The sequence below is a fragment of the Odocoileus virginianus genome, chromosome 25, assembly GCF_023699985.2.
Source record: "Odocoileus virginianus isolate 20LAN1187 ecotype Illinois chromosome 25, Ovbor_1.2, whole genome shotgun sequence".
In the NCBI taxonomy this organism is placed as follows: Eukaryota; Metazoa; Chordata; class Mammalia; order Artiodactyla; family Cervidae; genus Odocoileus; species Odocoileus virginianus.
Window position 1 is genome coordinate 14065238 of NC_069698.1, and position 17619 is coordinate 14082856.

At 37.8% G+C, this 17619-nt stretch overlaps 1 protein-coding gene across 9 annotated transcripts in view; it reads right to left on the reverse strand.

The window, feature by feature from the left end:
* The window catches only part of EPHA6 (EPH receptor A6), a 938174-nt gene that overhangs the window by 277549 nt on the left and 643006 nt on the right, over positions 1–17619 (reverse strand). For all 9 annotated transcript variants that reach the window (XM_070455030.1, XM_070455027.1, XM_070455034.1 and 6 more), the window contains 3 exons: positions 10849–10954; positions 8834–8904; positions 2321–2446 (listed from right to left, as the gene is read on the reverse strand). In XM_070455030.1, coding sequence (XP_070311131.1) covers positions 2321–2446; positions 8834–8904; positions 10849–10954 — 303 coding nt within the window. The remainder of the gene's footprint in view (positions 1–2320; positions 2447–8833; positions 8905–10848; positions 10955–17619) is intronic.

Below are 17619 nucleotides of genomic sequence, written 5' to 3' on the forward strand. Positions count from 1 at the left end.
ACTCTGTGCTCTGGGAAAGCTGGCAGAACAAGACTTCAGATAGTTCATTTTTTGGAGAAATTTTTTATGAACCTGGATTCTTATAGCTTACCAAACTTAGAAAAGCACTAAAACTATTAACTAAGATAATTGTGCCTCATGATGGGCAGCTACCTTCTAGGGAGATAGGACATGTGTGCCTGGGTGCAGGTACCCCATTTGTCAAGTCCCCCTTTACCTTTTCCTAACAGTTTCTCAGAGCTATTGAGAGGCTGTCTTCCAGGCTTCAGTTCATAATAAGACAATGAATGAACTCAATTCACAGTTTCTAAATTGTGCATTTTTTTTTTTCAGTTGACAGTTTACACCTCAGATACTTGATGCTTGTCTCTCAACATTATGATTTCAGACATTGGTGCTTAATCTATGCACAAAACTTATAAGAAATAATTCTCCTGACTCTACATGAGTATGGAATAATACCGAATAAAAAGTCCTACGACTTTTTCTCAGGGGCCAGAGGAAGAAAGCCAAATACAGGGTTTAATGGAATCACTCAACCTCCTTTTTTTCTATTTCTCTGCTGTCTTAAGGAAACGAACTCCCAAACTAAATGGGTATAATCAGTCACTCTTTTCAATTATGCCTTTAATGCCTATTGATACACTTTATGTTGGGCAGAAGAGAATAGAGAATCTGGTTCCATTCCAGGTTCTTAATCTTTCTGATAAGACAGCCTCTGTGGCTATAAAGCATCAAGATTTAAGTGTATAGGACCCTTGTGTCAGCTTTCAGAGTGAGAACAGGCCTTGGAGGAGATATGGCCCATGAGGCAATGGGAGTGAAATGACAGAAGAAAGAGCTCTCTTCAAATATTCCTGGAGTTCTCAATACAGTCCTAGCTCTGTGTGTACCTGGGTAACAGTCAGCTTCTTGGATGTAGTCAGACAGAACTTTGAGTTTAGAAGGCTCCTGCTGTTTGCTGAAGGCTCTGTTGTCACTGTCTTGAAATTCTTAACAGTCTTTCTAACAAAAAACTCTACATTTGTTAGGGCAGGGAAGCCTGGAGGGCTGCAGTCACAGCTGAGGAACTGAACATCAATAACTACATTTGTTGTTTGCACTGGTCCCTGCGAATTATGTAGCCAGTCCATCTGGTGAAGAAGAGTTTTGAAATAAAGAAAGCCTTTTGCTCTTTGCAAAGACACAATAGCCAGCTGGATGGGATGCTCTGCTCTCTCTAAAGGGTTGCACAGATACGTAGCACCTAGAGGAGACTGACATCCTCCTTCAGGATCCAGTCTTTCTTCTCTATTTAGCAGCACATTCCGCTCCCCCTTTTAGCTGCATGCACGGCTGCCCAGTCAGAGATTATATTTCCAAACTCTCTTGCTTTTAGGTGTATCCACATGATTGCATTTGGACTATTGATTCCTGTTTGCTATTTCCAGGTTATTACCTTAAAGACAAAGCTAATTTTCCTAAAGGCAAAGCCAAAGAGCCTAAACCCCTTCCTTTTCCTTCTCAGAGACCAGAAGGGAGCTGTGCTGGTGATGAGCCTTTACCATTGAGAGGAGGAGAACATGCTGGGGGGGAGGGGGGAGGCAGAGCAAAAAGTAGGAGGAACCCTGGTCCTTTCAAGACCTCCTGAATGTCAGCTTCCCTGACAGCACGGGCTACTCATCTTGTCCCTTGGACAAGGACTTGAGAGAGGAACACATTTTCATTCTGAGGTCTCTTTGTTATATTGACTTGGCCTCTATGCTAAACGTACAGAAGAAATTCTTGGGGGCTGATTCATAGTGAATTTGTATTTATCTAGAATAACTGAATAATATAGTGTTCTGAGCACTTGAATATTCTACATAGGGACAATCATTAGTTTGCATTAAAGGGATATACAACTATATTGAACCAAACTTTATACTCAGTGAGTCTCAGAACACTTGCAGAACCTCAAGGTCATCACTGTGAATACTAATTATAGTATATGTCTGTAGATGCTGGGGAGTAAGTACAGTAACCTATGAAAAAACTCCTGAAGTGGCATTTACAAAATAAATTCCTGAATCACTCTAGTTTCATTGCAATTTATCTCGATACTGAAATGATGACTACAGGATGTTAACAATGTTCGTGAATTTTCTCATTGTTTGGAAACTGAATTTGGGAACTTGCAGTACTTTTTAAAACAGTGACATCATATATACAAGATAACTTTACTTTGCATTAAATTTTTTTTCACTGACTAAAACTGCTAAGATTTAAAATATTATGTTGATAAACCAGTTACAAAACCATCAAGGAATCGTAATTTCAAAAATATAGACTTGAAAGTTACCTGCCCCAATGACTCTCTCAATGCGTATTCTTGACGGATCAATCTCCTTTGCAAATTCATGGATTGCTAGGGATGGGTCTTCATATGTATCTGGATCTATATAAGTTTTAATTCCTGGAAAGCGTACTGCAACAGAATAAAAGGTTGAATTAGTTTAAGAGTGTTCTAGCAAATCACACATCCTGTGAATAGTTAAAATGAGGAGTGACATATTAAATAGTTCTTATTTTTAAACTGAAGTATAAATGACTCACAATATTATGTTAGTTTCAGGTGTACAATATAGTGGTACAATATTTTTATACATTATAAAATGATCACAACAATAAGTCGAATTACCATCTGCCACCATACAAAGCTATTAAAATTGCATGGACTACTTTTCCTGTACTGTATATGACGTACCCGTGATTTATTTAATAAGGAAGTTTGTATCTCTTAATCTCCCTCACTTATTTCACTCATCCCCTCATTCTCCTCTTCTCTGGCAATCACCCGTTTGTTTTCTGTATTTATGAGCTTGTTTCTGTTTTCTTATGCCAGTCCATTTGTTTTGTTTTTTAGATTTCACATATAAATGAAATCATATGGTCTTTCTGTCTGCCCTATTTTACTTCATATAATATGTTCTACATCCATTCATGTTGTCACAAGAGGCAAGATTTTATTCTTCTTTATAGCCAAGTAGTATTACATTATACATATATATCACATCTTCCTTATTCACTCACCTATGGATGGATGAATAAGGATGACACTTAGGCTGCTTCCAAATGATAGTTATTGTAAACAATACTGTTTTGAGCCCAAGAGTGCACACATTTTTCAATTTAGTGTTTTTGTATTCTTCAGAAAAATATCCAGAATTGGAACTGTTGGATTGTATGATATTTCTATTTTTAATTTTTTGAGGCACCTCCATACTGTTTTCCATAGGGTCAGCACCAGTTTACCCTGCTGCCCATCATACATGAGAGTTTCCTCTTCTCTATATCCTTTCCCAAAGCTATTCCTTGTTGTCTTTTTGATAATAAACATTCTGACATGTATGAGGTGATATCTCATTGTGGGTTTGATTTTTATTTCCTTATGATTAGTGATGTTGAACATCTCTCCATGTGTCAAATACTCATCTGTATGCCTTCTTTATAAAAGTGTATATTCAGCTCCTCTGCCCATTTTTCAATCGAGTCATTAGGCATTATTATTAACTTAAACTCAATTATCTTTTATAATTATTATCTTTTATAATTTTCTACCCCTCCATACCACCCCATTAGCTACTTGGAAACAAAATTTTATTTGTATAACTGTTGATATAAAATGACCTGGTGGTTTCAGAGAGTGAGCTGACAAATTGCATAAGACACATTTTTATTATATTTCTGTAAAAAGTTTGATCCGCTCACTTAGCCACTCAGTTCACTTCAGTTGCTCAGTCATGTCCGACTCTTCACGACCCCATGGACTGCAGCATGCCAGGCCTCCCTTCCATCATCAACTCCCGGAGTTTACCCAAACTCATGTCCATTGAGTTGGTGATGCCATCCAACCATCTCATCCTCTGTCATCCCCTTCTCCTCCCACCTTCAATCTTTCCCAGTATCAGGGTTTTTCAAATGAGTCAGCTCTTTGCATCTAGTGACCAAAGTATTGGAGTTTCAGCTTCAGCATCAGTCCTTCCAATGAACACCCAGGACTGATCTCCTTTAGGGTGGACTGGTTGGATCTCCTTGCAGTCCAAGGGACTCTCAAGAGTCTTCTCCAACACCACAGTTCAAAAGCATCAATTTTTCAGCTCTCAGCTTTCTTTATAGTCCAACTCTCACATCCATACATGACTACAGGAAAAACTACAGTTTTGACTAGATGGACCTTTGTTGGCAAAGTAATGTCTCTGCTTTTTAATATGCTGTCTAGGTTGGTCATAACTTTCCTTCCAAGGAGTAAGCGTCTTTTAATTTCACGGCTGCAATCACCATCTGCAGTGATTTTGGAGCTCCAAAAAAAAAAAAAAGTCAGCCACTGTTTCCACTGTTTCCCCATCTATTTGCCATGAGGTGATGGGACCAGATGTCATGATCTTAGTTTTCTGAATGTTGAACTTTAAGCCAACTTTTTCACTCTCTCCTTTCACTTTCATCAAGAGGCTCTTTAGCTCTTCTTCACTTTCTGCCATAAGGGTGGTGTCATCTGTATACCTGAGGTTATTGATATTTCTCCCAGCAATCTTGATTCCAGCTTGTGCTTCATCCAGCCCAGCATTTCTCATGATGTACTCTTCATATAAGTTAAATAAGCAGGGTGACAATATACAGCCTTGATATACTCCTTTTCCTATTTGGAACCAGTCTGTTGTTCCATGTCCAGTTCTAACTGTTGCTTCCTGACCTTATACAGATTTCTCCAGAGGCAGGTCAGGTGGTCTGGTATTCCCATCTCTTTCAGAATTTTCCACAGTTTGTTGTAATGAACACAGTCAAAGGTTTTGGCATAGTCAATAAAGCAAAAATATATGTTTTTCTGGGATTCTCTTGCTTTTTTGATGATCCGGAGGTTGTCGGCAATTTGATTTCTGGTTCCTCTGCGTTTTCTAAAACCAGCTTGAACACTGGAAGTTCATGGTTCACGTGTTGCTGAGCCTGGCTTGGAGAATTTTGAGCATTACTTTAATAGCGTGTGAGATGACTGCAATTGTGCGGTAGTTTGAGCATTTTTGGCATTGCTTTTCTTTGGGATTGGAATGAAAACTGACCTTTACAAGCACATACAGTGGAAGTGATAAATAGATTTAAGGGACTGGATCTGATCGACAGAGTGCTTGATGAACTATGGACGGAGGTTCGGGACATCGTACAGGAGATAGGGAGCAAGACCATCCCCACAAAAAGAAATGCAAAAAAAAAAAAAAAAAAAAAAAAAAAAAGAAATGGCTGTCTGAGGAGGCCTACAAATAGCTGTGAAAAGAAGAGAAGCCAAAAGCAAAGGAGAAAAGGGAAGACATACCCATTTGAATGCAGAGTTTCAAAGAATAGCAAGGAGAGATAAGAAAGCCTTCCTCAGCGATCAGTGCAAAGAAATAGAGGAAAACAATAGAATGGGAAAGACTAGAGATCTCTGCAAGAAAATTAGAGATACCAAGGGAATACTTCATGCAAAGATGGGCTCAATAAAGGACAGAAATGGTATGGACTTAACAGAAGCAGAAGATATTAAGAAGGGTGACAAGAATACACAAAAGAACTGGACAAAAAAGATCTTCATGACCCAGATAATCAATGGTGTGATCACTCACATAGAGCCAGACATGGAATGTGAAGTCAAGAGGGCCTTAGGAAGCACCACTAGGAACAAAGCTAGTGGAGGTGATGGAATTCCAGTTGAGCTATTTCGTATCCTAAAAGATGATGCTGTGAAAGTGCTGCACTCAGCCGCTAGCACCCATATGTTTTACTTTTAATGTATCTTGAGACATGGGAGAAACAAAGCATGAACCTTCTCCCCAAAGAAACATGCCCCTTTGAATCCCTCCTAAGGAACTGTGGTGTTGGAGAAGACTCTTGAGAGTCCCTTGGACTGCAAGGGGATCAAACCAGTCCATGCTAAAAAAATCAGCCCTGAATATTCCTGGAAGGACTGATGCTGAAGCTGAAGCTCCAATACTTTGGTCATCTTATGTGAAGGACTGACTCACTATAAAAGACCCTGATGCTGGGAAAGATTGAAGGTGGGAGGAGAAGGGGACAACAGAGGATGAGATGGTTGGATGGCATCACCGACTGATGGACATAAGCTTGAGTAAGTTCCGGGAGCTGTAGATGGACAGGGAAGTCTGGCATGCTGCAGTCCATGGGGTTGCAAAGAGTCAGGCACGACTGAGCATCTGAACTGAACTATGATTTCCTCCTGGACTTTTTTACTCTAAGGCACTAGGTTTTCCTGAATTCATGTCCTATTCTAGTGGGCTCTCCCCTTTCAGAAACTCTTAGGCAATAAAGCACAGACTCCATGGCACAGCAGCAGGGAGGACCACTACACTATGGATCATAGATCTTTCCTATGATCTGGTAGTTGCTTCTATGGCCAATTGGCACATTTTCCTGGAAATGATCCACTGTCCATCTTGGAGGAAGGGATAAGCATCAAAGGCCCAAATCCAGTCACTGACTGTATAGATACTCTTCTTTCTATGGTGGGGGTGAGGGTACTCACAGCCCATGGGCAGTTAGGAAGATTGATAGGGGTGACTGGAAAACTTGGATGTCTGGGTGCATATTAATTTGCAACTTCTATGTGAAGTCACATACTCCATTAGATATTTCTCTGCTTTGCTCACTAGTTTCTGCTTTCCACTTTAAACAGTTCCCAGAGGCCAGGAGGTCATTTCTTAGAGTACATCTTTACACATTTCCTTAGCTATGGTTTTATAGGCAATGATCACACAGCCAAACTTTACTTAATATAGATTAGCAGGGGTTAAAGGATCAGTGCTATATTTATTGCATATTAATTATACTCGTCTTTTTTTTTTGCTTCTTAGATTTTGAAAGTCATACAACACTCTGAGTTAAGCATTGTCCAGGTCTTAGAAACATGTTCTTGCAAGAAAAACTCAAAAGCAAACAAAAGGTGATAAAATGAGTTTAGGGAAGGTGATGAAAAGCTCATTAGCAGTAATTTGCTCCATGAGTTTTTCCATGCCTGTTCTTTCATTATTTTTTGCCTACTGTCTTCTAGTACTAGATAGGCACCAATGAGATCAGCACTTCCCCAAATCGTATCAGTAAAGCATATTTCTAGATAGACTTGACTGATTCTGAAATGCTATGCTTTTCTTGACTTCTCAAAATTTGACTTTAGATTGGAGAAAATGAGAACAAATAATGTGTACTTCTAGTTCATACTCAACAATATTTTGTAACTTAGTTGTGATTTCTGACTGAGTACTCTAAATCAAATCCAGTGGCTACTACTAGATGATTAGATCTACATGGTCATGTTGATAACATTACTTTATGCACAGATAACACCTGCCATTTATTAACTTATGTATAGTTTTAACAATTCAACTGTTTAATAACTTAAAGTGATATACACATCAACAGAATAAACTGATTGGAGAGTATCACTTATTTTTTCTTGTATACACAATATATGGAGTATAGCAAAAAACCCAAACCTAGTTTCAATTTTGAATATCTTGTTACTACGTATTTGTGTATTCTTAAACACATATTTGTTATCTTTCTTCTATCTTCTTGGCTTCCTCAGGTTATTTTCATTGCTTCTTGCTGGGACCATCTGGTTCAGTTTATCCTAAGCTGCTAGTTGGAAAATAGGTAAAAACAAATGCTCAGAAGCAACTTTTTCTTCTGCAGTTCAGTAGTAAATGTCCTGCAGTGAACCCTGAGGTTACTCAGTTTAAGTCACTGGATCAAGTGCTTCGATCCAGGTTTCTGCATCTGTCTACATTATTTTCGGCTCATCCCATGACTGGTATCAGCTTTCTCAGTTCTCCCTTCCCTGCCAGGGTAGTGAGCCTAAAACTCTTTGTGTGAAAAAACCACATAAGAGAGTCTGCTAAAAATGCTTATCTCTTAGCCCTACTCTGGACCTTCTGAGTCTGAACATAGGTGGGTAAGGGTGAAAACTTTAATGGCAGCTGGTCCTCAGACCCTGCTCAGAGAAGCCAAGTGAATCTTAGAAAGAGCCCTAAAGCAACCCTCTAGTTTATAATTTTCTCACTTAAATCCTTTCCATTCTCTGAAGGGTAATATGGGTTGAAAAGTCCCTTATTACTTTAGCTCAATTTGAAATAGAAGATGAGTTTAAATAGTTAAACAATTTGCTTCACATGTTATCTCTATGCTATGATTAATTACAGAACATCCCTTTCTTGTTAATTCAGGGTCTCACGACCGAGAAACTGCCTTGACAAAGTAGTTTGCAATTTGGAGGTGGAGGTGGGTGTTGGTGGGAGGGGGGGTGGGGGGGTGGCAATTATCAAACCAACTATAGTGGTAATTATAGCTTACTTCAGAAGAGATCCTTCAAATGAATATAACCTTGTTGTCAGCTCAAGGATTTCATACATATTCTAAGAGTTAAAGAGCTGATTTTCTAGTGTTAATGAATTTTAAATTGATTTGTTGTATGTTAAATGACAGTGCCTACAAGAAACAACAAGAATCCCTTACTATTTCTACAGCTAATGATCCACTAAATAAAACCAACTAATGTTTTGGAGCCATTGTGAGTGGTAAATAACTAGATATAATCAGTCATCTCATATTTTTAGCATATTCAGTTGTGTTTCCCAGCAAGCAGAATTAGGAAAAAAGTAATATCATATAAGAAGAAGCAGGTGCAATTTTCACTAGAAAACCTAGAAACCAGATGAAAAGTCTCAATGCTGAACGGTTGGAACTGAACTTCTTTGTCTTTCTCAAGTCATGGATACATGTTTAAAATGAACTCTTGAAAACCAAGGAAGAAAGTCACTGAACTACTTACAATGTCCATTCTGTAAGTCCTTTCTTCTCTTCTCTTCTGACTTCATTTTGGCCTTTATGTACCATTGACACCTTTATAAGAGGTAAACAGAATCTTATTTAGGAATTATGCTGGATAAGAACCAATATCAATTAAAATACTCCCCACTCATAGGCAAAAATTCTTATCATAAAGATAGCTTTTAGGAACAGCTTTATAGAAAATACTACATAGAATTTTTTTAATATATCAATATTAGCTCCAGAGAAAAATAAAATACTCTCAAGTAGATTGATTGATCCAAATGATGGGAGGCGTAGAAAACATTTAATAACAAGCAATGACAATCGTGTCTTTCCTTATACGGCCTCTAACAGCTATAGTTGATGAATAACCTTAAAAGTCACAATGGAAAAACTGTTCTTGATTCAGAAACTCAGAAATTTAGACAACTGTATTCCAGTTTCAGTGGTGAACAGCGTGTTTCTTTATTTTTCTTTTTTTAAATTGGAAGTGGTAAAAGTGTCTTCTGTTTTCTTAGAAAAACCATGTCCTGAAGAATGGAGGCAGGAACTTATCTCCTATGACTTCTTTAGCATGAAAAATTCATCAACATCCATATTATCTGACAGTTCATCAAACTGCTAATTCCAAGTGGTTAAACAGAATACATCTGTGGTGCACAATCTAATCTTTCAATGTGAATTTGGCTTCAGATCCTATGACAAATTGCATATTTATTCAAATGTCTTAAAATTTTCATAGAATAATTTCCAGTGAATGGTTCCCTAGCAAAGTGCTTAAGTCATGCTTCAGAATGAATGTTTTATCTTATGTAACTGAACTTTTTTTTAATATAGAAAGTTAAGGAAGTTTCTGATGTCATATAAATTGGCAAACATGGAAATTGTACCCAATTATTTTCAACTTTCAATTTTTGTCATTATTAAATCTTTTTTTTTTCATTTATTTTTATTAGTTGGAGGCTAATTACTTTACAATATTGTAGTGGTTTTTGTCATATTTTAATGGTACTCAAATTCTGTTTCGGGAATCCCAAATAAATATAACAGTCGTGCCTATCTCTCAGGTTTACCAGGCCAATCTTATTTAGCCGACAATGACTGTAAGGTCTTCAAGCTTGTCATATTTATGTATTAAGGCAGTATTTTCTGGTCTTTTAATGAAATACTTTTCTACATGTGTATTTAAATCATTTGCTGAAATGCTCAGTAGCAATAAGGCCTTAATTCATATTCTATAAATACATAAAATATAACTTAGAAATTGAACTAATTATGTTACACATTGAATAAATATAAATAAAATATAATTTGAATGAACTTCCATAATGAATTTAGAAGCATTCTTTAAAACTGATGATAAATGTGACACTGCTTAAATGAAGTCTGAGACACTATTAGCCGCAAGAGTGATGATTTGTCATAATAAAACTGTGTAAAAATATAAATCTAAGGTTTAGGTGGAAGCAGCACTTTGAGCAGCTGGTTGGGATTCAAGTCTAGGTCATTTGCTACATTAAATTTATTGTCATTTAAAATTCTTATCCATATTACACTTAAGCAGGAAAATATTGTAACTTGATTACATAACCAAATTAATGCAATTCTAATATCAATATGTTCAGTATTTAATGGATAAAATTTTTTCTATAATATTAAGTTTATAAAGCACTTTTATATAAATTGTTCAATTTCTTTGTTGAACTACTTTTTTTTCCCAAGCAAAATCCATTTAATGATATCATTTGATTGTAGTAAAGGAAAAACTCAGAAGTCACTTATTGAATAGGCTTTTCTCATTCACTGTTTTAAAGTGTTTTTCTCAGGTCTTCAGTGGCTTTCAGGTTCTGGGACCTGTTGCCACATAAAGGTGCACTTGTCAAAAGTGGAATCTTCCCTGACTTATTTTTCTCTTAGGTACAGTTCTTTAAGCTTAAAAGCCCTTGAACACATAGTGTATAAGAAGAATGGCTCCCCACAAATCCTGGAAATATCCTGGTATAATTCAGTTACCTGCCAGTGATTAACAAGAAGAGAGTAAGAATGACGAGAAGAGTGAATCCTCCCACCGCCGCGGTGGCAATCACAAGAATCTGCCCCTGCTCCGCCATGTCAGAAGCTGAAACACAGATAAGGTATTAACATTTCCCTGGGTGACCTGTCACTGCCAAATGTTTTACAACTTACTCTATTCCTGAAAATCCAGTAATGAATACCAAAAAATTCCACCAAATTTGCCCTTTATTTGACACGTAAGATGCAGATCCAAAATGAGGGCTGAAGATTGAAGCCTTAATCTACCCATAACCCTTTCTTTTTTTACAAAAATACTAAGAAAGCAGATGGGTTCTTAGTACCCCTCATTTTAAGATTAATCAGATTTTGCATAATTAAATAAGCAGATGAACTAAAGGATTTTGCTTATGTAATTGCTATTTCCTTGAACAGGTTTGCCAACTGTTGGGCTACGTCCATATGCTTGCAAACCCTGTAGTTGCGCATCTGAGAGACAAAGGAAAGCCAGGAGCCGGTGAAAGAAACAACAACAGTCTAGTACTGAGGGGATCTTACAGTTGGAAAGTCCTGGAGCAACACCCCATCACAGATAGCAGACAGCAGTCAGGACACAGTAGCGGTCCTCACAGTGGGGGTGGAAGTGGGGTAGCCGTTTATAGGGGGAATTGGCTTGAGGTTGGCTCATCAGTTATCAGGGTAGCCAGAAGCTGGGACAAGAATGTAGGCAGTTACTGATTAAACCCTATAATTAAGAGGATTGGATAGTCACGTGAGTAGGGTGTAAGTGAACCATGGGATGGTTGAGCAGAAGTCATATAAGAGAGCAAGAGAACTGTCATCTTGAGTGGCCTGATCATATACCAACAGATCAGACTTTACAGACTGTTACAATGTCTGTTTTCACAAAATAGAAAGGCTATTATTGCATAATTTAAGAATGTACTTCTTTACGTTTCATAGAGCTTATTTAAAAAATCAAAGTTATGAATTCCCACCTCTATAGCACAGGAGTGTACATAGTAGATGCTTAGATGTTTGACTGCTGCTGCTAAGTCACTTCAGCTGTGTCCGACTCTGTGTGACCCCATAGACGGCAGCCCACCAGGCTCCTCTGTCCCTGGGATTCTCCAGGCAAGAACACTGGAGTGGGTTGCCATTTCCTTCTCCAATGCATGAAAGTGAAGATGCTCAGCCATGTCTGACTCTGAGCAACCCCATGTACCGCAGCCCACCAGGCTCCTCCATCCACAGGATTTTCCAGGCAAGAGCACTGGAATGGGGTGCCACTGCCTCTCCCGAAGTTTGACTAGCAGTCATTAAAAAGTGAAAGTGAAAGCCACTCAGTCGTCTTCCACTCTTTGCGACCCCATGGACTATACGGTCCTTGGAATTCTATAGGCCAGAATACTGGAGTGGGTAGCCTTTCCCTTCTCCAGGGGATCGTCCCAGCCCAGGGATCAAACTCAGGTCTCCCACATTGCAGGCAGATTCTTTACCAGCTGAGCCACAAGGGAAGCTGGTCATTTTTAAATTCATTAAAAACATGATATGTAAAAGCTCCCTTGTTTGAAGAAAAGTATAGATTATATATGGTAACAGCATATAACTCCTTTCATTGACAAAACTGTACTGAAACTGCAAGGGCTGTATGTTTTCCTAACCTTCCAGGAATCTTTTTATTTAAATTAATTCACTGACACTTTTCATTCTCTGTATTACTGAAGTTTTAACAAGATACAATTTAATTGGACAGCATATGAGTAATTGCTTAGTAACAGAGGTAAAGAAACTGAACCCCAGAGAAGTTAAAGAACTTGATCCACCTCACATGTGACTATCACCAGAATTCAGATGTTAGATATTTTTAAAATTTCTCCTTCCTATACTAAAACTCACAATAATAATTCAGTTTGTTATCAATATTCTAAAGTATTAAATCAATCAGTGCCTCTAATATCCCTTAACTTGAATAAAGCTTGATTTTTATTTAGATTATTATAAAAATTATTAATTAATCAGTTGTAAGCAGCAAGCTGAACAAAAGAAAGAATATAACCGAAAAGCAAACCACTTAACTCTCTACCATAATCATTTAAATTTATTAAGCCTGAGAAAGACCTCCAAAGAAGTGGATCTTTATCTGGGAATCAAGTATGTGATAAGCTACGTGCAAGTTTATATTCATGGTAATAACTTTCTTATAAAAAGATATTTCTACTAGAGAATATCTAAACGCTAAATGCTATTGTTGAGTCAGTAAGAAACCAGTCAAGTATTTAAGAGGATTTTTAAGAAACCTAAACGTAAATAAATACAGAAATCATTTATCTTAAGGTTTTAGTAAAAAATTTACTGAACCTGGGAATCAGATGTTAGTCATTATGATTTAATCAAGATATTTTCAGGCAATCTATTTCAGTGTTGAGTTGTAGCTCACAGTCTGTACAGAACCAAGTTAAATAGTTGAATTTTATCCAATGGGTAATGTACTGAAGGTTTTTTATTAGGTCCTAACTGTATTTTCTAATCTTCAAAATAATACTGATATCATGGGAATTAATGTGTGCCTTAAAATGTCACATTTTTTTTCATGAAAATTATTGAATAACAAATTATAAGCAATAGATGTTATAGAAACTAACATTAATTTCTTGAATATGAAGGTGGCAGTTCAAAAGAAAACATTATTTACTTACAAACTGGTATATTTGTAAAATATATAGTATAGTTGAAGAATTTTAAACCTGGAACATGTATTTTCAGGGTAGCCAGGTAGCAGGGGATTTATTGAGACCATGTATTCACAGATTGAGGAGAATATTATGTAATTGACTGTCTTTGGAAAATCAGATTACCTCATTACAGAAAATTGTGTTGTTTAATTTAAATAATTGCTTAGTAAAATGCCAGTACTACTAATATATCTTCTTTTCACCCTGATGAATACATATTTATGAACTTTGCTTCAATTAAAATTTTAATTGGATAACAGATTATTAAGTTGTGACACTTTGAAAAATGTGTATTTCTGCATAATTGTTTGTTAAACCTCTGTACTAGGAATTCTAAACACCCCTCTGTGCAGAATATTGTGTGTGTATATGTACAGGAGACCAGGGTTTGATCCCTGGGTCGGGAAGATCCCCTGGAGAAGGGAATGGCAATCCACTCCAGTATTCCTGCCTTGAGAATCCCATGGAGGGAGGGGCCTGGAGGACTATAGTCCATGGGGCCACAGAGTCAGACATGACAGAGTGACTAAATGACAACAACAATGTATAATATAAATTTAAAAATAAGAGTGTATAATGTGATGCACATTTATAGTAAAATTCTGCAGATGATGGGGCTGAGGTGATTATGAAAACATTGTGAATCTCATCATCATCAATAGCCTTATATATTTAATAGTAAACTATCCACTAGTATTATGCTTAGTACTACAAATTCATTATAAAATTTATCTGCATAAAAGTCTTAATAAGTGGGTACTATTATTATTCCTAGTTTAAGTGGTTATATTACTTGCATAAGGTCGCATGCCTTGTACACAAGAAAGCTGGCCACCCAACCTTGATTTATCAAGCTCCAAGCCTGTACTTGGAGATGACTCTTTTTTTTTTTTTTCATTTATTTTTATTAGTTGGAGGCTAATTACTTTAAAATCTTGTAGTGGTTTTGCCATACATTGACATGAATCAGACATGGATTTACATGTATTCCCCATCCCGATCCCCTCTCCCACCTCCCTCTCTACCCGATCCCTCTGGGTTTTCCCAGTGTACCAGCCCCGAGCACTTGTCTCATGCATCCAGCCTGGGCTGGTGATCTGTTTCACCCTTGATAATATACATGTTTTGATGCTGTTCTCTCTAAACATCCCACCTTCGCCTTCTCCCACAGAGTCTAAAAGTCTGTTCTGTACATCTGTGTCTCTTTTTCTATTATGCATATAGGGTTATCATTACCATCTTTCTAAATTCCATATATATGTGTTAGTATACTGTATTGGTCTTTATCTTTCTGGCTTACTTCACTCTGATTAGTGGGCTCCAGTTTCATCCATCTCATTAGAACTGATTCAAATGAATTCTTTTTAACGGCTGAGCAATATTCCATTGTGTATATGTACCATAGCTTTCTTATCCATTTGTCTGCTGATGGGCATCTAGGTTGCTTTCATATCCTGGCAATTATAAATAGTGCTGTGATGAACATGGGGTGCACGTGTCACTTTCAGATCTGGTTTCCTTGGTGTGTATGGCCAGGAGTGGGATTGCTGGATCATATGGCAGTTCTATTTCCAGTTTTTTAAGGAATCTCCACACTGTTCTTGGAGATGACTCTTATGAGTCCCGTGGACTTCAAGGAGATCACACCAGTCCATCCTAAAGGAAATCAATCCTGAATATTCATTGGAAGGACTGATGCTGAAGCTGAAGCTCCAATACTTTGGCTACCTGATGTGAAGAACTGACTCATCTCATTGGAGAAGACCCTGATGATGGGAAAGATTGAAGGCAGGAGGAGAAGGGGACGACAGAGGATGAGATGATTGAATGGTATCACCAACTCGATGGACATGAGTTTGGGCAAGCTCTGGGAGTTGGTGATGGACAGGAAGTCTGGCATGCTGCAGTCTGTGGGGTCGCAAAGAGTCGGACACGACTGAGTGACTGAACTGAACTGAAGCCCATACTATTGCCACTATTTTATACCATCATTTTTACTAACAGAACAACTGGCTTGTGTGTTCTAGAACAATCATAGCCTTGCTTGACCCTGGTTTCATGTTTGTAAAAATGAGAATGTTGAATTAAATATTTTCACTTTCACTTTCAGCACAAACCTTCAGAGAAATTTTACTGTGATATTGCATTATTTACTAAGGCTGCAATCAAACACTGGGAAGAACAAAATCTGCCATTATTTGGAAATTGGGAATTCACAAAACCTGTGCTGTAGCTCTTGGTCTGGACAGGGATAATTTCTGCCTTTTTATCATATTAGTGTGGCTAATCAGAGACCTGTGATTTTATATCAGGATAAAGTTCAAAGCCCTTAATTTTGTTAACATGGGATTCTACAAATGGCTCCAGTATATATCTCCAGATTCATCTCTAATTATTCTTGAACCATGCTAAATTTCTGCCAGTTCTTTTTTTTTTTCATTTATTTTTATCAGTTGGAGGCTAATTACTTTATAATACTGTAGTGTTTTTTGCCATACATTGACATGAATCAGCCATGGATTTACATGTGTTCCCCTTCCCAATCCCCCCTCCTGCCTCCCTCTCCATCCCATCCCTCTGGGTCTTCCCAGTGCACCAGCCCTGAGCACTTGTCTCATGCATCCAATCTGGGCTGGTGATCTCTTTCACCCTTGATAGTATACTTGTTTCAATGCTATTCTCTCAGAACATCCCACCCTCACCTTCTCCCACAGAGTCCAAAAGTCTGTTCTGTACATCTGTGTCTCTTTTTCTATTTTGCTTATAGGGTTATCGTTACCATCTTTCTAAATTCCATATATATGTGTTAGTATACTGTATTGGTCTTTATCTTTCTGGCTTACTTCACTCTGTATAATGGGTTCCAGTTTCATCCATCTCATTAGAACTGATTCAAATGAATTCTTTTTAACGGCTGAGTAATATTCCATTGTGTATATGTACCACAGCTTCCTTATCCATTCATCTGCTGATGGGCATCTAGGTTGCGTCCATGTCCTGGCAATTATAAATAGTGCTGTGATGAACATTGGGGTGCACGTGTCTCTTTCAGATCTGGTTTCCTCAGTGTGTATGCCCAGGAGTGGGATTGCTGGGTCATATGACAGTTCTATTTCCAGTTTTTTAAGGAATCTCCACACTGTTCTCCATAGTGGCTGTACTAGCTTGCATTCCCACCAACAGTGTAAGAGGGTTCCCTTTTCTCCACACCCTCTCCTGCATTTATTGCTTGTAGACTTTTGGATAGCAGTCCATCCTGACTGGCGTGTAATGGTACCTCGTTGTGGTTTTGATTTGCATTTCTCTGATAATGAGTGATGTTGAACATCTTTTCATGTGTTTGTTAGCCATCTGTATGTCTTCTTTGGAGAAATGTCTGTTTAGTTCTTTGGCCCATTTTTTGATTGGGTCATATATTTTTCTGGAATTGAGCTGCAGGAGCTGCTTCTGCAAATTCTTACAATGCGTTGACTTTCTATCATGGTCCATTTCTGTTCAGTCCTCCTACATCAACATCACATCGTTTTCTGGTTGCTTAGATTTTGTTAGGTTCCCAGATATATGTTCCCATGGACACTTATACTACTTTTATCCATAAATTTCTATGATGTTTTTCATTGAAATTACGTTTTTTAAAATAATCTTTCTGTTAGACTGCAAATTCCATGAGGGTGGGGACTATATTCACTATAGTATGTGTAATATGTTCAATGAAGACATCCTCTCCACGTTTCCCTGCAAAAAGGAATTTGTAGGTAAAAGTGAGGACCTCAGTCTTCACGGATCAAACGGATGGGCTCAAATTTATGACAAGTGCCTTTATAAGAGACGTGGGAAGAGAAGACAAAGAGGAGAAGGCTGTAGGAAGTCAGAGGCAGAGATGAGTTGTGCAACCAGAAGCCAAGGAATGCCCAGGGCCACCTCTACTGGAATCTTAGGAGAGAGTGTGCTTCTGGCTTCCATAAATATGAGAGAACAAATTTGGTGTTTTAAGCCACCAAGTGTGGTCATTTGCTAGAGTAATCCCAGGAAATTA